The 22,049-nt window shown below is 44.9% G+C and overlaps 1 protein-coding gene across 4 annotated transcripts in view; it reads left to right on the top strand.

Annotated features, from left to right (window-relative positions):
- Positions 1–22,049, top strand: part of SRGAP3 (SLIT-ROBO Rho GTPase activating protein 3) — a 256,625-nt gene that overhangs the window by 218,426 nt on the left and 16,150 nt on the right. For all 4 annotated transcript variants that reach the window (XM_045991580.1, XM_045991579.1, XM_045991582.1 and 1 more), the window contains 4 exons: positions 7,575–7,709; positions 10,517–10,622; positions 10,855–11,082; positions 13,816–13,895. In XM_045991580.1, the coding sequence (XP_045847536.1) occupies positions 7,575–7,709; positions 10,517–10,622; positions 10,855–11,082; positions 13,816–13,895 (549 nt within the window). The remainder of the gene's footprint in view (positions 1–7,574; positions 7,710–10,516; positions 10,623–10,854; positions 11,083–13,815; positions 13,896–22,049) is intronic.

The following is a 22,049-nucleotide window of genomic DNA, read 5'->3' as shown; positions in this document are numbered from 1 at the left end:
GCCAGGACGGGTGTTGATGTGTGTCTCAGAGTCAGCAATGTGCTGGGGCTGGCTTGTACGGATATCTCTTTCCAGCTGCATTCAGTGCTTTCCCCTTGGTAGCTTGAAATCAGCCAGGCAGGACTATTTACACCGCAGAAATTGGTAAATGCCAAAGATCTTTTGTCTTTTTCCATCTAAAGTGTTGGCTATGAAACATTTACCAGCACAACTCTCTCTAGCGACTGTACAGTAGTTGCGGAGAAAGAGGGAAAGCACGTGAAATTATAATGTGAATCCAAAAGGCTGCTGCTTTTTAAAGAAAAGTTGGAAGAATACAGATAATACTGAGTGACTTTTAGAATATCTTAATTATTATTTTTTAATGTAACATTTTGGCAAAAAAAAAAAAATTTGAGGACCCCAATCCGACCCCATTTTCCTGTAATATATCACGTCCCAATTTACAAAGCATGTTCTTACCCCTCCTTCTACATAATCTTCCTAATAGTTTTGGAAGGTATTTGGTTTGTCCCTGTTAGCTGTGCTCTGAGCAGGCCTCTCCCCTAGTTCTAGCCCTGGAAATCTCCCTACTTATTATCCAGCTTCCTCTGGAGGGGCTGCCTCCTGAGCAAACTCATCCCTTCACTGTTCCCCGCAATACCATCTGGGGCCTAGCTCTGGAGTGGAGGAAGCACTCTGTGAGCCCCAGGCAGTCAGTGCCATGGCCCCCAGCACAGACCTCTGTGGCCCTTGGCACTCTGGCTTTGAACTGGGTTCAGAGTGCAGGATTTGACTGGATGTGGTGCTTGATGGCCTCCTAATGTCCTGCGGAGCTTCTGTTTTATTAGAGTCTGCTCCAGGATCTTGCCGAAGGAGCAAGAGGAGCCGAGGGATCTTGGGCACTGAGAACCAGGGAGCCCCAGAATTCCCCTGCTGCAGGCTCCTCCTCATGAGTTTATTGCCATCCCAACAAGCATGCATTCACTGGGCCCTTACGCTGTGCCAGAACCTAGAAATACAACGGGAGCAAGAGACAGTGATGACTAGTAGGGAGCCAGGTTAAGGAGACAACGGAGTAAGTACTGGGTGATATGGGAACCCCTAGCCCAGCTTGGTTGCGATGGGGAGGAATAGTAAACCCAGAGAAGTCTTCTTGAATGGAAGAGGAGATGCCCAAGCTGAGGCTTAAGGAGTAAGAACCCAAAAAAGTAGGGAATCATCATTCCAGGCTAAGGAAACAGCATATGCAAAGGCCAGGAAGCAAGAGGTATCTCTCATCGGCCTCCCTGATGGAAGTATCAGTCATTATTCTCTGAGCTTCTCTTGACAACACTGGACAGCCCAATCCAAAGTTTTGTTTCTTCATTTCTCCCAACTCCTTAGCACCCCTGCTGCCCTGTGTTCATTGTAAATGAACAGAACCGGGTCTGGAATCTTTGCTGGTTCCGTCTTCTTGGTCTCATTGCATTACAGAATTCCTCAAATCTCATGGGTAAATTCACTGCACAGGGCCTCCAGCCTGGCAATTGCCCCTGCCTCGAATTTCCCTGTTTCCCTAGGTTCCTTAAGTAACTTTCTGATACCAGGGAGCCCGGCACTAAACCTGCCCCAAGAGCACTGCTTTCTTTCCTTCTTGAATGTGATTTTCTAAGATCAGTGCCTTCTGTCCATTGCTTGGGTGCCTGCTCCAAATAGGCCTTGGATCACCTTGGGCAGAGCCCCACTGGGCAGAGATCACCTGACCCAAGTCTCAGCAGCAAAAATGTTTTCTGCTTTTTCTTTGTCTCAAGTATGCAGATTGGCTCACCGCCTCCCTCTCTCCCTCATTCCAGAATGAATCTCATTTTTACAGCAGCTATATCTTTCTGCTCTACCTGAACCTGTGGTGAACTGTGGCTTATTCTAAAAACAAACAAACAAATAAACTGTTCCTGGTACGTCTTTTTTAGAAAAATCCATTCCTGGCTTCTGTGGGCTCGCTACTGCCCAGATTTCCCGGTTACTTTTCCTGCTTCTTGAAGTTCACCAACCAAGTGCCCTGGGTTTGGCTCCTTACTCAGCTCACCCTCAGGGTCTCCTCCAACCTCACCTGAAACTGGTAGCTTCCCACACCCCTGCTGCATTTCTCTGCACTGGGCAACCAGGTGACCAAAGCCGGGGATGCTCAGTATTTCTCTCCTCACCCACTCCTCCATCCCACACACTCTAACTTGTGACTGAATTTTCTCTTTAAACCAGTGCATTGTGCATTTTTCCTTTCTTCCTTTTATTTGTTAAAATGTAAGTCCCTCAGTCCTTGCAGGGTGCCTACCCTGTGCCATTTGTTCAAGGAGATTTGGGTCTTTCTCCTCCTTGGCCCCCTTCCTTCTCTCTTGGGTGAAGTTCTTGCCTACATTTCTTGGATGAAGCTGTCGAAGGGAGCACAGATATGTTTTCTTTAAGGTTCTGAAAAATTACAACATGTGGGAAATTCATTCTTGACTTATTATTATTCCTAAACCCACTTTCTTTTTCTTCTGACATGAGCCAGCCATGGTTTTATTTGAGGCGGAAATGATAATGATATGATTTTATTTTATTTTATTTTTTTGCTGTCAGTAAGCCTTAAGCTCATCATGCAAGTTTTGAGCTCTTTCTGCAGTCTGGCAAAACAAAGGCAAAACCCCACAAGAGGATAGGAAATCAGTAGCCCTGCCATGGAGAGAGCCATACTTTGCCATTGTCTCTCAGGCCAGTTTTCTTGGGAAAACTCTTTTTTTTTTCCCCACAGACCTATCCACTGTCCCCTTTGTATGCAACAATGAGAGAGCTGCCGGGAGGCTCTCCTTATGTGGAGGGCTGACTGGAAGGGGAGTCAATGGCCTCTCACCTGTGCAGATCAGGATCGGGTTTGGATCTGAGGCTGAAGTCATGGCATGTAGGGTCTGACACATTCTTGCCCTGGCCCTTCAGAGATCTAAATCCTGTCCCAGGGAGAGGAGTGTAACGGGGAGACACTGGGAGGAGCTGTCCTGTTGAGGAGCTGAAGATGGGGCTTAGAACCTGTGGCCATAGAACTAACTGTCCTGGTGTGAGAGCTTCCTGCCGTGTACCCAGTCTGACGGCAGGTTTCCTGAGAGCCTGTGAGCACGCACTGTGTTCACACTCTGCACTGACAGCCCTGCTGTCAAGTCCCCCGCAGTGCCTGGTGACCTGGCTAAGAGGGCACTGCAGGCAGGGCTGCTGGGTAACAATTCCTCACCCGGCCCCCCCGGCCCCGGCCCCAGCCCCAGGAAGGTAGCAGCCCAGTGTGAACACAGCTTTCTCTCCGACTTGCCTAGAGTTTTAGCTGTAGTTCTCCCGGAGAAAGCCACCATTCCCACAAACCATCCTGCTCACCCTGAGGTCTGGAATTCTGGTTGTTTCTGGAACCAAAATTGACTTGCCCTGCAGAGAGCCAAAGTCCTGGGCTAGGCGGAGAGAATATTTGGAATATTTGGATGGTTCCTTTCATGGACTAAGTGCCTTCAGGGACGAAAAGCAAGAGCAGATGGTGTGTACACGCATGCACGCTCGTGCATACATAGGTAGTATATATGTGTATATATAAAGTCCATATGTGGATCGTGCTTGGTGAGGGGAGCTAACATGCACTGTGGAGAAAAAAAATCCATGCGCTTTTGAATCATGAGAACCCAAAGGTCATATGGGCTAATAATAGGGAATAGCTAATTGCAGTCCAAAGGTTTTGAACTTTGGGGGCTTCAAGGGGTGCTACAGGAACAGAGAGGGGGCTTGGGGGGAGGTGTGGACTTCTCCTCCCAGCTCAACTAAGACAGCTTTGTTTTATGTATTGAGCATTCAGAGAAACTTTTTTCTTGAAAAAGAAAAAGAAAAGGTTGGGATTCTACTCTAAAGGAAGGAAGGTGGGAGAGAGGCGTGGAAGCAGACAGACAGACACTGATAAAAGGAAGAATATCTCCCAGGCATTATGAGCCCTGGGAGCTGCTGGTGTCTGTTTTGATAGTGAACGGTGGCCAAGTTGTTTTGCTTGTTGGGCCTCAGTTTTCTTGCTGGAGAGAATGGTGGTATTGGAACCATGCCTTCCTCAGCGCCAGGAGATGCTCTTGGGAGGATTAAGGGAGATCATGTGTGCGAATGTGCTTCTCACTCAAGAAGTGCTATATCAGTATAGGCAGTGATTTTTTATGTTTTCTCTCTTCCTTCCTCACAAGGAATTCTCCTGTTCTCCTCTGGGGATATCTGAGAGGTTGGGCTCTGGAACATCGGTGTCTGGGCAGCCACATACAGTCATTCAGGCTGGGCATGGAGCGGGGGTGCTCAGCCAAAGAAGGCAGGTGGGAGCATGAGCTCTGGTTCATGCTCTGTAAGCCACAACACCTGGTTCAGGAAGCAAGTGGGGGCTGGGGGCCCGCTCTCATTTGCACGGAAGCATGTTGGGGCTAGCAGAGGCCCTGGCAGTGACATGCATTCTTTTCCTACGGAGGTGGAGTAAAGAGATCCAAGTATGAATTTCCAGATCTGCTCTTCACTGCTTGCCAGTCTTAGAACATTCTGTGGGCTGTTCTGGGAGAAGGAGGAAAAGCCCGTTGTGCAGACATCTGTCAGCACCTTCAGGGAGGGGGGTGGATGGATTGCTCTGTGTCTCCTTTCACCTCCTCCACTGGAAACTTGGGGTGATCGAGCTGAACAGCCCAGGATTAAATTGAAAAGTGTTATTCTCCTGAGACATCACTTTCCCTGTCTAATGGGGGGAAAAAATAGAAAGACAGCATTCTATGGTCAGGGCTGTGGGAAAAAACCATTCTCCTGTGTTGCCAGTAGGAGTGTAGAATGGTGCAGCCCCAGTAGGACAGAATTTGGTTCTGTCGAATGAAATGTACCCTTTGACCCACGATCCCACTTCTAAGACCTGACCAGAGATGCACCTCCACAAATATAAAACACACACACAGGATTGTTTGTTGTGACAATATCTGTAAGAGCTAAAGATTGGAAAGAAGTCACATGTCAATCCATAGATAGATTAATTCATAGATTAATACAATCCATAGACTTAACCATGGTTAAGTCATGGTGGACCAGTGAAATGGAGTACTTTGTAACCATTAAAAAAATAAAGCATGAGGGAGATTTCAAAGAACTGATATGGAGGGATTTCTAGTATTTATTGTGAAGTAAAGAAGCAATATGTTGCAGTATTATATCCTACTTACATTTTCTGTAAAAAAATGGAGGGAAATAAAAAATTCTCATATATGTATTTGCTTATTGTGGGAGAAGAAAACACAGGGAAAACCAGAAGTTGATGAAAATGGTTAAATATAAGGTGGGGAAGGGAAAGGAGAAGAGTAGGACTTGTCTGGATGTAATTTTTTATCTAGTTTTGACTTTTGGACAATGTAAATGCTTTATATTTTTAAAACTGCAAAATTTTTAAGAAAGGAGTTCTTAAAAAAAAAATCAGTCCCTAAAATTAAACAGAAATAGAGACAAGCTATGTATCAAATTGATCATCACAAAGAGAGTAACTTTTGAACGTGTGCTCTGGTCATATATTTTTAACAGCTTTATTGAGTTATATACCATAAAGCTCACCCATTTTTAAGTTGTACAGTTCAGTGGTTTCTAGTATGTGTACAATATACTAGAATTGTGCACATCACCATAATCCCATTTCAGAAATTTTTCATCATTCCCAAAAGAAACTTTGTACCCACTTTGTACCCACAAGGAGTAGTTACTCATGAGACTCCCTAAACCTCAGCCCCCCACCCTAGGCAACCACTCATGTTCTTTCTGTCTGACCACACATCTTTAGCAGGATACTTTCTGAGGACTAACCCCTTGCCCCCAAAACAAAAACAAAAGCCCTGCAAAGAAATCTTAAATTTTATGTAGTAGGTTTATTGTTAGTGGTGATATTGCTATTAACATTTCAAAACTATGTTATGTATATTGTAGAATAAGGCAGATCCAGAAGTACATTATTAATGTGATTCAGAACCAAGATTTTTCACTAAGTAAAATGAAATACAAATATAAAATTAATGAAGATAAAGCAAATATTGAATCTTAAATATGAATTGGAAGTAACTGTGTGGACTCATGAAAAAAAAATATATATGTATTCTCCCTCTATCCCCTGAAAGGTTTAGGAGCGCTTTATAGCACTCCAGTACCATTGAGCACACGTGGAACTTAGATCTTGGTCTCTAAATGCCTTCCTTACAAAAAGCAAACAGAACTTCTTGGAGAAATGTTTGATTCCAGAACTGGGTCAGGGAAAGTATAAAGTGATGCATGAGCATCTTTTATGCCAGAAAGCAAGGATATGCTCAGTGGAGGTCATCTATAAAGGACATTTGTCCCTGGCAAAATTGGGGATAATCTCTGCATCCCAAAGAATAGTGATGATAACGGATTATGACACATTAAATTAAAAATTACCCAAAAAATCCCACAAAGATGTTATATAATAATAATAATAATAATTATTATTATTATTATTATTTAAAGGGAGCATGGGGAAGCCTCTTCTTTATGGAAGAATGCTAACAAATGTAGAAAGAATGACAGAATTAGAAATTCATCATTTTGTAACCCTAGGATAATAATTGATTTAGGCTAAAATCATCACTGGAGGTTAAAAGCACTGGGTGAAACATGTTGAGCACAATGACTTACACATAGATCACTTGTTATTTTCAAAAACATTTTATATTTTATACCTACTATTGCAAAGGGGAAAATAGACTTTACAATGCAGAGATCTGGCGGTCACCCCCTTTATCCATGGACCAAACTTCATAACACCAGCAGCAAGACAGGCTGACATTACATGCCTCTGGATCCAGTGTGGTGTCCACAACATCACCCATGTACTATTCTTGCCAAAAATGCTTAACTTAAATCTAATCATGAGGAAACTGGGACAAATCCAGAGTGGGAGGCATTCCAAAAGTCAAGTGGCCTGGACTCCTCAGAAGAGGCAATATTATAAAAAACCAACAATAAAAAATATTGGGGCCTCTTTTACATTCCAAAGACTAAGGAAACATAACAACCAAATGAATTATGTTGATTAGATCTTAGCCTTTGAAAAAATTCTATGAAAGACAGGATAATTGGGAATGTTTGAATGTGGGCTGTATATGAGATAGTGTTTTGGAACTATTAATTTTCTTAGGTGTAATGATGTTATGTGCTTATGTAGGAGAATATCCTTATTCTTAGGAGAAATGTGTTGAAGTATTTAGCAATGGTATTTTGTGACATCTACAAAATACTCCCAAATCATTGAGTAATAATAAATGTGAGTAAAGAGAGAAAGCAAATATGGAAAGATGAGTGTAAGTTAATGAGCATGAGTGAAAGGTGATTTCAGTTTTTTATTTTTACGTATTTCCATAGAGTTGAACATTTTCAAAATCAGGTATAGGGAGAACTCTAAACTTGCTCTGTCAAGGGGACTGCCCATCTATGTCTCCCCTAGTTCAGGCTACACCAGGCCATCCCCCACCCCAACACACACACCTGCACATTTCCTGCCTCCTCACCAAGCTGAATGATCATCTCCTCTCTCCTCTCAGGCGAAGACCCCCTTGTGGATGATCAAAATGAACGAGATATCAATTCAGTTGCTGGTGTTTTAAAACTGTATTTCCGAGGACTGGAAAACCCACTCTTTCCTAAGGAAAGGTTTCAAGATTTGATATCTACTATTAGTAAGTATTTCCTAGGTGGTATGGAAGAGGAATCAATTGTGTGACGTACCTTTATTAAAGTTGTTCTATGGGCTCATTGCTGTGCTAGGCACATGGGAGGGATAGTATGAAAGGAGCAGTATGGCCCTCGTTCTCATAGAACTTAAAAACTAGTTGTAGAGATAATAAGATAGTTTATAATGGAAAATGGCATGGTACTATTGGGTATGAATGTAGCTCAGAAGAGGCAGAGGGAAACTTGGTTTTGCAGATCACGGCTGAGAGAGTGATGTGAGCAGAGCCTTCCAAGAGGAGTGGACCGAGTATCCTGGGAAGAGTTTGGGGACACACAGACTAAAGGGACCAGAGGAAGGTGTTCTAGCCAGTGGATGGTGCAAGAGGCTGGAAGGGTAAAATAGAGAAAGAGGAGACTGGCCCTGCAAGGATTTGGAACTTTTCCCCTTGGGTAATAGGGAGCCATAGAGGGTCTGAGAGTCAAGTCAGCAACATCACAGGTGAGTAAAATGGTGAAAATAAATTGACTGTGGGCTTCTTCTGATGTCACAAGCCATCGGAGTTCTCCTGGATGAAGGCAGAAGCCCAGTCTAGGGGGCTGAAATCAAGTTACCTTGACTGTATGATGCCCAAATCCAAGGCAACATTTTGGGAATTTTTTTTTTTAAAGATTTTATTTATTCATTTGACAGACAGAGATCACAAGTAGGCAGAGAGGCAGGCAGAGAGAGAGAGGAGGAAGCAGGCTCCCTGCCAAGCAGAGAGCCCGATGTGGGACTCAATCCCAGGACTCTGGGATCATGACCTGAGCCAAAGGCAGCAGCTTAACCCACTGAGCCACCCAGGTGCCCCTACATTTTGGGAATTTAAAAAAAATAAACTTTCAATATTACAATATGAGAATCTTAGTGTTTTAGAATAAACTGTGATTTACAGAAAATTGTCCTATGCCCAGTAATACCAGGGATGCTTCTCACAATGTTCTGAGAGGGATTTGCAGCCAGGAAACTGCTCCAGCAGGTTGGAGCTTCAAGCCTCTCACCTGCCGTTATGAAAGACGCTTCCTCTGCCCTGCTCTCCTCCACACTACTTCCTGCTCATCTTTCCAGATCCACTTCAAGCTCCGCATCACCCTCAGAAATTCCAAGCCACAAAGGCCCAACCGTTTCTGAGCTCCGTGCCACGTGCTCAGCTAGTGTTTCCAGAAGTCCCATTAGTCTAGTTCTGCACATAGCCCTGAGGGGATAAGCCTGTTGGCCTCTGGTATAAGCTCATAACACTGCATACCTTGGATCACATCTTGAATCACACTGTGAGGGGGAAAAATCCTTTCTCAGTTCCCTCCCAAACCCTGCGATTTCATCCAGGAGAAAATTTCAGAGGTCCGTCTCCCTTCTAAACAGGGAGATGAGGCCTCAGTCTCAGAAACTTTGTGTAGAACAGTGCCTACCTAGAATTTAGTAACAATTGTTTTGCTTTCATTTTATTTATTTTTATGTTACCTCCTAATTAGAGCAAGTGATCCTGGTTTCTCATTTACAGAACGAGGTAAAATTTCCTCTTTAAACAAAGCGACATGTTGAAGTAGAGGGGTACTAGAGTACTGGCGACTGAAACTGAGGACAGGGAGCGGCCTGGATAAAGGGCAGTGGAATCAGTAAACATCCAAGGACCTTTTGCTCTGTGGGGAGGCTTGGGCAAGGCCCCTCGGTTTCAGACTTTGAAGGTAGGCTAGAGTCTGCTGGGCAGAGTAGAGAGATCACCAGTGTGTGCAAAGGCCCAGGGGCAGGAAGGTCTTCTGTGAGAGGGAGATCATGGGCAAGGCCGCCTGGCACAGAGTTTGTCCATGGGGGTGCTATTGGCATTTAGGGTAATGCAGTGCCTTATTGTGTGTCCCATACATTCAGGACACTTGGCACCTTGACCCCTGGATCCCAGATGCCAATGGTACCCTCTAGGTCATTGTGACAAGCACAAAGAATGCCCCATGAGTTTGTAAGTGCCCAGAGATGCACTGCCACCTCATTTGAGAAGCATGACTCCGTATCATCTTCAGATAACTTGGGGAAGGGGCCGCAGCTAAGAGGTGATGTAGGCTAGCTTGGCGGAAGCCCTGCTGTGAGAGGCCTGGGATATGGAGGAGAAACAGGAGAAGCTGTGTTTTAGAAGGAACATGCTGATAGAATGTGGAGGCTGGAGAGAGAGGCTATGTGAGAAAAACATGTTTTCTAAGACAGAAACTGGCATAGGCTTGGGCATCAGCCCTGCAGGCACACGTCAGAACTCTGGCAGCTCAGTGTTCGCACCAGCTTTCCCTCTCTACAAGGCAAAACCCACAAAGCCCATCTCCTTACCAAACCCAGCTTGCTGCTCCTGCCCATAGCCCAAATGACAAAAATGTCAGCGTCTCTCTGTCTAGGACGGGCCTGGAAACCGGGCTCAGAGACAAGCTCCTTGGCCAGCATAGAGCTGTGGAAGTGGTTGTTTATTCAACACTTATTTCCAGCCTACTCTGTGCCAGGCCTGTGGTGCGGCTGGTGTTCATAAAGAGGTTCAGGGAACATGGCCCATGCCTGTGTTAGTCAGGACTCATAGATATCAGGTGACAGAAACTCAGTATACACTGGCTTCATCCATAAAAGGGAATGAATTGACTCACATGCTTGCTGTGAGTGGCCAGATAAGAGTCTTGAATCAATCCCTAGAACCGAGAGAACTGTGTTGGCCGAAACCGTGTGGACTGCTCTAGGAGATGTTGGCTGCCTGGCTCCCTGAGGATGAAAGACCCCCTGAAAAGCCCCTTTGTGTTACAGAACTGGAGAACCCAGCTGAGAGGGTGCACCAGATCCAGCAAATCCTCATCACCCTTCCCCGAGTGGTCATTGTGGTCATGAGATACCTCTTTGCTTTCCTCAACCAGTGAGTTGCCTGGCCAGTTGCGGGGGGGGGGGGGGGGGGCGGGGGTGGCCCCTCTTTGCCTCAGCTCTGGCCTCCTTTGGGAGGGGATGTCCTGAGGCTTTTGCAGGTGCAGCTGTTCCTAAAACAGAACATGGAACTCTCCTGGAGTTGAGTAGAGCCCTCGAAAGAAAGAACCCACAGGGGGAAAGATTTCCCTTTCCCAGGTGACTTGTGAGTACCTCCTTTCTTGTAGCCTCTCGCAGTATAGCGACGAGAACATGATGGATCCCTACAACCTGGCCATCTGCTTCGGGCCCACCCTCATGCACATCCCTGATGGGCAGGACCCTGTGTCCTGCCAGGCACACGTCAACGAAGTCATCAAAACCATCATCATCCATCATGAAGCCATCTTCCCCAGCCCCCGGGAGCTAGAGGGACCTGTGTATGAAAAATGCATGGCTGGAGGGGAAGAATATTGGTAAGATTCCATTCTTCTTAATATTGTTATTATCATCATCACTATCGTTGTTGCTGCTGTTGAACAGGAACAGTAAGAAACCCCTCGATTTTCTTACTGCTTTATAGTCTGTATTTCCATATGCATTTTCTCATTTGAGCTTTGCCACACAGCCTTATATGAGAGATAGTTGCATCAGCCCAAACTCTCTTGGCTTATAAAGGACAGAAATACAAATCAAATTGGTTAAGCTAAATGGGAAGTTATTAGTTTACTTGACTTAACTAAAAAGTCGAGGATCGTGGCTTCAGGTATAGCTGGATCCAGGAGTTCAACTATTATCATCAGGACTTGGTCCTGCACTCTCCAACCCTTGGGTCTGTTTTCTTCTGTGCTGGCTTCCTTCTCAGGTTGTCTCTCCCTTGGTGGCTTCAGGAAGGCATCTAGTAACTCCAGATTTAGAGCACATTTCTCTCAGCAACCCCAGTAGAAAAAGGGCTTCTTCTTCCCCAGTGTCCCAACACAAATCCAAGAATTATATCCCCTTCCTGAAGCTCGAGTTTGGTGAACAAATCACATTGGTTAGGAGATGTCAGGCTGTCATGGAGTGGGTGAATCACAAACCCATCTCAGGCAGCAGGGGAGTAGATAATAATCCCCACCACAACCTCTTGAGAAAGGAGTTCTTTTTTCCAGACACAGTGAGTTCACGTTCTTTGAGAGCTCCACGCTAGGTCAGCAGTTGGTAGTTGGGCATCTCTGGGTACCTGTGCTACATGGGGTCTTGGGAGAAAAATGTCAGAACCTAATCAAAATCAGGGCTGACTACTTTCCCCAGACTAAGACCTTAAAATGTGGTAAGATAGGAAATGTTTTTAAATGTGGATTCAGAACACCAGAGACAAGCCAAGGGTTCCTATTCGTTCTTTATTCCCAATCCAGGACAACACACAGCTGTGTTTTTAGGTATTCCCCATACTGCTTTCAGCTAGGTTCCTGTAGGGGGGTTGTCTTTTGATTATCACAGCGTTCCTGGACTCTTAAATCGCTTCAAAGAAGGGAGACATTCCAGCCCCTTTGTTCCCCACGTTGTCCCCCATAGAGATGTCGGGCTCTGCTGTGTTATTTGAGGCACCAGGAGCACATCTGTCCCTGTTCTATCACAGAGACATTAAACAGCCAGCAAGCATACTTTCTGGACAAAGAGAAGCTTTTCACACAGTGTTTGCAACCATTACCCGTTCTTTTCTTCCTCCAGTATGATCATTTATTGTTCTGGGCAGGGTCCTCAAGATCTGTTGTACTTACCAAGGAACAATATCCAATAACCACACTTTTCTTAATGCCATTAGTGTCCCAGGAGAAAGGAAAACTATTAATTACATTGGAGGTATTTTCAAAGCCCAAAAGGGGGATTTGGCTGAGGATCCCACTGTAGTGGACAACATTCATTCATTTGACGAATGGACAGATGGTTGCTGAGTGTCTGTCCTAGGCCTGGCTCCGGGCAGGAGGTCAGGGATATAACCTGAATGGGATTAATCCCTGATGCAGGGAGCTCTGGGGAGGGGGAGGAAACAGACAGTTCCAGAAGAGGGTCTCCCTGAACCAATGTAGCGAGGTCAGAAAGAGCTTTCTGGAGGAAATAATGATTTAACAGAGGCCTGTTTGATGAACTGGAGTCAGCCAGTCGAGGAGTGGGCAAAGAATGTTGTGTGCTTGAAGCATTCAGTAAAATGGAAAGTGGTTCTGTGTGGCCAGAGTGTTGCAGATGCCAAGGAAATGGTGAGGGAGGAGGCTGCACAGGCAGCGGGTTTTGAAAGGTCTCAAGCCATTGTGGAGCAGCTGGACCTTATCCAGGAGGCAGTAGAGACTTTTTCATAATGTAATTCATATTTTCTCAAATGCCATTGCAAATGTCACTTCTTCCAAGAAGCCTTCCCTGACCACCCTATGCGGGTCCCCTCTGCTGTTGTCTCTGCTCATTTGCTCCTCCATAGCACATTTCAACTTGCAGCAGATTATTTCCTGGCCCCTGAAGGCAGAGTCTGTCGACTTACCCATCGGTGTGTCCCTCCTACCTGGCATATATCGGGACTCCATCCTGGCTCAGTTAGAAAACTGACTATAGGAATAAACCCTGACCTTGAGAAGCTTATCATTTAGAGAGGGGGTCGCGGCTGGTGAAATTATCCCAGTGTATGAATTACAAATCTGATAGGCCTGGACTCACTCTGCCTCCTCCTGTGCCCATTAAGGCTGCCAGCCTGCTGGTGCCTTGTGGACTGGCCCGGGCTTTTGCACACAGCACCCTGAGGCGGCCCTGAGAGCCCTGCTCCTTGGGAGCTTCGCTTCGCCTCATTGGGTATGTCACGTCCTCTGTAGACATGGAAGCAGGTTAGGTAAATGACCTACCGCACTTCCAGAGTTCCTTCGTGTTTTGGCCCGTGATCCTTCCGAGGATAAAGGCCAGGATTTTACACTGATCTCGGGGTCTTACGGGACACCTAGGAATTGGCAGCCTGGCAAATTCCAGGGCTAGGGGAAGCTGGGGGAGGTGATTCAGGATCGCTGCCCGTTGCAGGGGCTGGCAGCACTTTTCTGTTAGGAGGGCCCATGGGTGGTCCGATGGGTAAGGACGGCAGGTCTGGGCCTGACCTGGGTCAAGCGCAGAGGTGGGCAGGGCTGGCACTTAAGCTGAGGACAGCGTGAGGGTGCAGAGCCCAACGTGTCCCTTCCCATGTTTCCTTGCAGTGACAGTCCACACAGCGAGCCAGGGACTATCGATGAAGTCGACCACGACAATGGCACAGAGCCTCACACCAGTGATGAAGGTGAGTGACGGAGAACCTGGGACCAGTGAGCTTACCTGGAGCCTCTCATACTGACTCATGTCTGCCCAACCTCTGTGCTGGCCACATAACCCCCTCCAGCTTTGCAAGTCAGCACATTGCCCTCCAGAATAGAAGGAGGGACCGACCCAGAAAGATCTCGGAGACATGTGCACTCCCGTCTGCCACATTCCTACCCATCTGTCTCCTCCCTTTCTGTGTCCTATCTGGCCCAAGTGCAAATCCTAAGTGACAAGAGTTTGCTAAGTAGGAAGCATACTTCGGCCCCTGTTCCTTCCCCACCAGGGATCTGTTCTGCACCCAGCCTGTGCTAGGACTCGGGGCACTTTGATGAAAGACACATGAGTTGTGGAGGAGCTCCCTGTCTTGTTATCTGACACATTAGGAGTGGCTCCCCATGATCCACAGAAATAATGCCCAACAAAGCTTTGTCCCAAGGGCATGCATGCCCCAAAGATGAAACCAGGCAAGGATGACCCAGAGACGTGCTGGTGGGAGAGAGGAAAAGAAGGCCTGGGCTTTGAGGGACTCATTTGACCCTTCCATCCCTTCTCGACAAGGAGACTAGAGTTGGGTTCATCTCTAGGGAATGTGGACCACATAGACAAGCAATCTGGATAATATGAGCAACGAAACCATTAGAGGGAATAGGCATGGTACCCAGGGTCCAGGGTATTTTAAGGACCTATAAAAATGTTTTCGTTTCTTTTAAAATAATGAGGAGAAAAGGAATATGATCCAGCCTGTATTATATTCATCTTTATATCAATTCAGTTGTAGTATATAATTTTTTTAACTTTTTTTTTTTAATGGAGGAAGGGACGTATGAAAGTTATAACACAATCCTGTATAGACCAAGCATAGCCTTCCTTTCTCCCTGTGGTAATTTCACTTTGAAAAAAATCATTATGTAGAGGTTTTCTTATAACCTTCTGTGTTTCCCTCTGGGACACACATTTTTGTTAGGAGAGCTGGTATATAGTACTCAGGTGTGGTTTCTGGATGCTGGTAGAAAGAGCTGGTTCTAAGACTGATAGGTGGATTTGCACTTGCTAATAACAGATACTCCAACCCAAACTGATTTAAGCATTAAAAGCCTCAGATATCATATTCCTGAAAAATCCCAGGTTTTAGGCATAGCTTCAGGAATGGATGAATCCAGCTTAGTTGATTTTGTTAGGAATTTGTCTCCACCTTCTGTTCTGCTTCCCTCTGTGTTGGCTTCATACTCAGATAGGATATCCCTGTGTGGTGGTCTTTGGCAGTTCTAGGCTTTCATTGTCCTTTTGTCCAAAGTCCCAGTGGAGAAGAACTTCCTTCTCATCATGGTTCTAAGAAAGCTCCCGGGATAGAGTCTCTGGACTGCCTTGACTCATACATCCCACCAAGAACCAAGCACTGTGGCCCAAGAGGGAGCCCATGGGTCAGGCCTGAGTCACGGGTATGGGAGAGCAAATCTAGATATAATGTTCAGTTCTGCCAGAATCCTCAGAGACTCCAGTCATCCAGGGCTGAGGAAAATGTCCTGCGGAGCCTTTGGAGATGTGAAGGCTGCTAACTTCTGCTTGTTTGTAGCGATTTGGTTTTCTCTTTCCTTCTTTTTGGTCTCTTGCCCTGCCACCCCCAGCCCGTCCGCTTCTCCCTTCTTGACCTGTCCGTTGCTTGCTTTATTTCCGTGTGTGTGCGCACAGCTCCGTCTTTCTCTAGATCTTGTTGTCTGCCCTCTCCCACTGCGAGAAAGTAGCTCTTGTCCCACAAGATAGACGGATTTTTCAGCATGAGGATCTGTTAGGACAGCTGCTGGTGGAGGCGGATGTGTGTGTGTCTGCAGGAGGGCGGGTCGGGTGCCCTCTGAGGATCCTCACAGCCCACCTTCCTGGAGGCTTAGGTCACTGTGCGTCTTCCCACACATGCTGAGTTTCCCCACAGCTCCTCTGCCTGGGGGATGGAAGGCTGCTGTGGGGGCCAGGCCTGAGGAGGAGGGACAGAGAGAGCAGGTCTTGCTGGGTACATGAGGAAGTGTCCGCAGGGCACACCCAGCAGGCTTCACCCCGTCAAGAAAAACCCCTCATAAAATGCTACCTCCCTCCTCTCAGAGTAGAGGCACACTATATCCTTGGAACAGGGCAAGTCAGAGCTTCTTGTCCTGCTTCCCCAGAAGGTCCCTTCTCGATTGTTTCTTGTCAGGTTGCTGGTTTCTGAGCAGGACAAAGGTAGAAAGATCATCCTGGAAAGGGCAATAGCCAGCTTCAGAAGAGCCAGTTTCATGCTCCCTCAAGGTTCTCACTGTTTCTTGTGTGCTGGTGGTGGCTGCTGAATCAGGAGCATTCTTCAGAGGAAAATTACTTGCATTTCCTAGATGTTTACCTACACATCTGCCCCAATCAAAACAATCACAGAAATACTGAATTGCAGGGGCGCCTGGGTGGCTCAGTGGGTTATAAGCCTCTGCCTTTGGCTCGGGTCATGATCCCGGGGTCCTGGGATCGAGCCCCACATCGGGCTCTCTGCTCCACGGGGAGCCTGCTTTCTCCTCTCTCTCTGTCTGCTTGTGATCTCTGTCTGTCAAATAAATAAATAAAATCTTTTTAAAAAATTAAAAAAAAAAAGAAATACTGAGTTGCAGAAACAGTTGAGGGACACTAGACTCTGAGAAAGGAGACCTGGATTTGAAGGACAGGGAGAGACCTTCATGGCCCTGGGGTCTTTGGGAAGCCATGTAACTTCAGACCTCAGTTTCCTTATCTATAAAATGAGAATGACAGCACCAAGAAAACTGTGGCCGAGGTTAAAATGATGTGACCTAGACGAAGGAGCTTAGCATATTGTCTGGTACAACTAGGTGGGTAGTAAATATTATGCTGTGTCCAGGAGAAACCCCTCTTAATTCTTCTTCTTCTTTTTTTAAATGAATTTCTTTAAAGAGTTTATTTATTTGACAAACAGAGATCACAAGTAGGCAGAGAGGCAGGCAGAGAGTGAGAGGGAAACAGGCTCCCCGCTGAGCAGGGAACCCGATGCTGGGCTCCATCCCAGGACCCTGAGATCATGACCTGAGCCGAAGGCAGAGGCTTTAACCCACTGAGCCACCCAGGCGCCCCTACCCCTCTTAATTCTGATCAAGGAACTGAACCCAGGGATGTTTACGGATCCAACTGCTCTTTGGCAGCCCAAACCTCCTGATAGCTTTGTCTGCTTTCCTCTAAGAGATTTCATTTGGGGGATCATCAGTGTCTTTGTTTTTCTTTTTTTCTTTTATTAAAAAAATTTTTTATTAACATATAATATATTATTAGCCCCAGGGGTACAGGTCTGTGAACCGGTAGGTTTACACACTTCACAGCACTCACATACCTTCCCCAGTGTCCATAACCTAACCACCTTCTCCCTACCCCCTCCCCCTGGCAACCCTCAGTTTGTTTTGTGAGATTAAGAGTCTCTTATGGTTTGTCTCTCTCCCAATTCCATCTTGTTTCATTATTTTCTTCCCTGCCCCCCAAACCCCCCACATTGCCTCTCAAATTCCTCATATCAGAGAGATCATATGATAATTGTGTTTCTCTGATTGACTTATTTCACTTAGCATGATACCCTCTAGTTCCATCCACGTTGTTGCAAATGGTAAGATTTCATTTCTTTTGATGGCCGCATAGTATTCCATTGTGTATATAGACCACATCTTCTTTATCTATTCATCTGTTGATGGACATCTAGGATCTTTCCACAGTCTGGCTATTGTGAACATTGCTGCTATAAACATTCAGGTGCACATGCCCCTTTGGATCACTACATTTTTATCTTTAGGATAAATACCGAGTAGTGCAATTGCTGGGTTGCAGTGTAGCTCTATTTTCAACTTTTTGAGGAACCTCCATGCTGTTTCCCAGAGTGGCTGCACCAGCTTGCATTCCCACCAACAGTGTAGGAGGGTTCCCTTTTCTCCGCATCCTCGCCAGCATCTGTCATTTCCTGACTTGTTAATTTTAGTCATTCTGACTGGTGTGAGGTGGTATTTCATTGTGGTTTTGATTTGTATTTCCCTGATGCCGAGTGATGTGGAGCACTTTTTCATGTGTCTGTTGGCCATCTGGATGTCTTCTTTGCAGAAATGTCTGTTCACGTCCTCTGCCCATTTCTTGATTGGATTATTTGTTCTTTGGGTGTGGAATTTGATAAGTTCTTCATAGATTTTTGGATACTAGCCCTTTATCTGATATGTCATTTGCGAATATCTCCTCCCATTCTGTCGGTTGTCTTTTGGTTTTGTTGACTGTTTCCTTTGCTTGCATGTCTTTGTTTTTCTTGAAAACAGCCCTATGAATGGAGCCCAGCAGACTTCGAAGGTCACATCAGCCAGAAAACCACGACCCCATGTCTTTGTAATAGATGGTTTGCCCAGTGAGTGACCAACCAAACTGGAGGAAAAACTTAGTTCTTTGGCTTTTCCTTTCTCGACATATTCTATACCTAAGTGATACCTGCTGCCCTGCCTGGAGTCTGTTGGCACATCATGGGTATATGTCTGAAAAATCCACTTGTGCTTGCTCTTTGGTCTCCAAGATTTATAAAGAAACCATGGTTAGGCTAAGAGCCCTTCATTGTCAGAACTAAGCCAAGTGAAAACGTTGAGGCGGACTGTCAATAACAGCTTTATTAATTGGATGCTAAATGAGGACCTAGGCTGCCAGATAAAGAAACTACTAAAAGCAGTAACAAACATGATCACATAGTTACAGTATGTCAGTTTCCAATTACAATTGCACCACCATTCTCTCACTGATATTTTCCCAAAATTCTTCCAATTGGCCTTCCACTCCATGTCCATCATCTACATCTGGAAAGCCATTATGCCATTAACGTTAGGAGATCCATTGTGAGCAACATTTTGTTTCTGTTGGAATGTGTGCCTCTGAGAAGAGTTCCATGGTTTTCATCAGATTGTTCTAGGCATCTACTAGAAATCAGGGTCAGATTTCTATTGGCCTGCAGTTCATGATATTTCCTTTAAGAAAAAAATGTCAAGCACACAGAAAAGTGAATGGAAATTGTACTGTCATGCTCATAAACCCACCACTAAGTTTCTACATTTGTTAACATTTTGTTGTATTTATTTTATTGTGTATCTATCCATTCATCAATCTGTATTATTCTAATACATTTTTAAAAGATTGTATTTATTCATTTGACACATACACATAGAGAGCGCACAAGCATGGGCTGTCCCTGTTCCCTTTCCCTGTCCCCTGGTCAGACTCCTTGCTCAGCAGGGAGTCTAAGTCTCCCTCTCCCTCTGTGCTCTCTCTCTTATTCTTTCTTGAGTCAGTAAGTAAAATCTTTAATAAATAAATAAAAGTAAAAAAAAAAACCAAATAGCCAAATTTTAAAATGGGCCAAGGATCTGAAGAGACATTTTTCCAAGGAAGATATACAAATGACAAGCACATGAAAAGATGCTCAGCGTCATTAGTCATGAGAGAAATTCAAATTAAAACCTCAGTGAGATACCATTTCACATCCGCTAGGATAGCTAGCATCAAAAAGTCAGATAATAACAACTGTTGAGAAGGATCACACACTGCTGGTGGTAATACAAAATGGAACACTTTGTTTTTGTTCTTTTATTAAGATTTTAAATTTTCTTTATTTGAGAGAGAGACAGAGATAGTGAGAGTAAGAGTGAGCATAAGTGAGGAGGAGAGGGAGAAGCAGACTCCCCACTGAGCAAGGAGCCTGATGCAGGACTCGGTTTCTGGTCCCTGGGATCATGACCTGTGCCAAAGGCAGACACTTAACTGACTGAGCCACCCAGGCGCCCCTGCTTTTTTATTATTGAGTTGTAAGCACTCTTTATATATTCTAGATATAAGTTTCTTATCAGATATATGGTTTGCCCAAACATGTTCTGTGTGCTTTTTCACTTTCTTATTGGTGTCCTTTGAAGCACAAAAGTTTTTAATTTTGATGACATCCAGTTCATCTATTTTTTTCTTTTTATTGTTTATGTTTTGGTGTTATATCTGAGAATCCTTCACCAAATCCAAAATCATGAAGGTTTATCCTATATTTTCTTCCCAGAGTTTTAAGTTTTAGGTCTTATGTCTGGTAATCCATTTTGAGTTGATTATTGTATATGTTGTGAGGTAAGGGTCCAGCTCCATTCCTTCTTTGTGGCTATCCAGTCATCCCATCATCATTAGTTGAAAGGATTATTCTTTCTGGCATTGAATGATCTTGGCTCCCGTATAAGAAATCAGTTGACCATAGATGTGGCGGGTTATTTTTGGACTTTCAGTTTTATTCCACTAAACTGTATTTCTGGCCTTGTGCCAGCACCACACTGTCTTGATTATTACTGTTTTGTAGTAAGTTTTGAAATCAGAAAGTGTGAGTCCTCTAATTTTAGTTCTTTTTTTTCAAGTTTTTTTATTATTATTATTATTTTTTGCTATTACAGGTTCTTTGCAATTCCATGTGAATTTTAGAGTAGCTTGTCAACTTCCACAGAGAAGTCAGCTAGCATTCTAATAGGGATTGAACTGAATGTGTAGATCAATTTAGGAGTATTACCGTCTTAACAGTGTTAAGTTTTCTGATCCATGGGTGATCCATCATTTCAGTTCAGCCTCAGTTTCCTTATCTGTAAAATGAGGAGAGTGCTGCATGTATTGTTGTGAGGGTTAAATGTGCTAGTGTTAGTAGAACATTTAACATATAGTAAAAGCTTAATTAGTTCATGCAAGTAATAAGGAGTGCCAGTTCATCCCAGAGACTGTTCTAAAAGGGGGAAAATAGCAGATTATAAAACAAAAACCTCTGTCCTAACGGACCTCACATTTTAATAGAAAGATCAACAATAAACAAGTTTTCAAACTACAAGTACACACGCATGCAAACACAAACACACACACAAGTTCAGGTTGTGCTAAGTGCTATGAAGAAGAATAAAACAAGAGAAAATGTTAGAGTGATTTGACAGTTAGTACTTTTGTAGTTCAGGGTGTCAAGTCCTTTGGTCTTGCTGAGGCAAAGATGTTTGCGTATAGACCTGAATGAAATTGGGAAATGGCACACAAGGGTCAATAAATATTTGTTGAATGTGAATGGATGCAAATATCTGGGAGAACAGTATCTCGGGGAGAGGCAATAATAAGTCCAAAGGTCCTGTGGCAGGAAAAGGCTTAGAATGTTTTAAAAACATCAAGAAAGCTCTATGAATATTTATGAATAGAGTGTTAGGTGGTAGAGTGTACTGATGTCTGCAACTTACTTTAAAATTCATTAAAAAATAAGATGGATAGATGGATAGAAGTTTGGTTGGATGGATGGATGGATGGATGGAATGATGGATAGGTATGTGACAAAGCTAATACCGTAAAATGTTAACAGGAGAATTTAGGTGCCAGCTATATGCATGTTCACTTTCAACTTTACTTTGTGTTTGAAAAAGACCAGAATACAGTGTTGGAGGAGAAACATTAAGAAGGCTAATGAGGCCACGAGGGAGGAACTAAGGGAGGGAGATAATGGTCCGGAGCAAAGCTGCAGAGGGCTCCAGGCCCAGAGCACAGAGGGGCCTCAGCTGGTGTGAGAAGACATTGGGGGTTGGCTCCAAGCACAGTGGGAAGCCTTCAGAGGGATTTCAGCAAGGGAGTTTCATGATCTGATTATGATTTTAAAAGATCCCTTTTGCTGCCCTGGGGAGAACTACTGGAGCACAAATAAGAGGGGGAGGCCTGGTAGAGGGACAGAGGTGGTCTGGAAACAGGGCAGTGGCAGTGAAGGTGGTGAGATGGGTCCGATTCAGGGGACACTTCAGAGGACTTGCTAGTGGTTAAGATGCGTGGTGCTCAAGAGCAAGGCTGTGGCCTGAGCAAGCAGGCAGGTGGTCTATTTCCTAAGATGGGGAGGGTGAGAGAAGTAAGTTTGGGGAAGGGTGTGTAGGAGAGTGATAAGGGGGAGAATCATGTATTCTATTTCAGGTATGAGGAGCCCAAGTAAGAGATTTCCTAATAAATGGTGGCTTCGGTCACTCTTTCTACCGCACACAGTCACGTAACGGCATCTGCAATCACACACGCCCTCTTTCTACCGCACACAGTCACGTAACGGCATCTGCAATCACACACGCCCTCTCTC

This window comes from Meles meles, chromosome 20 (genome assembly GCF_922984935.1).
Source record: "Meles meles chromosome 20, mMelMel3.1 paternal haplotype, whole genome shotgun sequence".
Lineage (NCBI taxonomy): Eukaryota > Metazoa > Chordata > Mammalia > Carnivora > Mustelidae > Meles > Meles meles.
The sequence above is the reverse complement of the archived record's forward strand: the minus strand, read 5'-3'. Positions and strand labels throughout refer to the sequence as shown.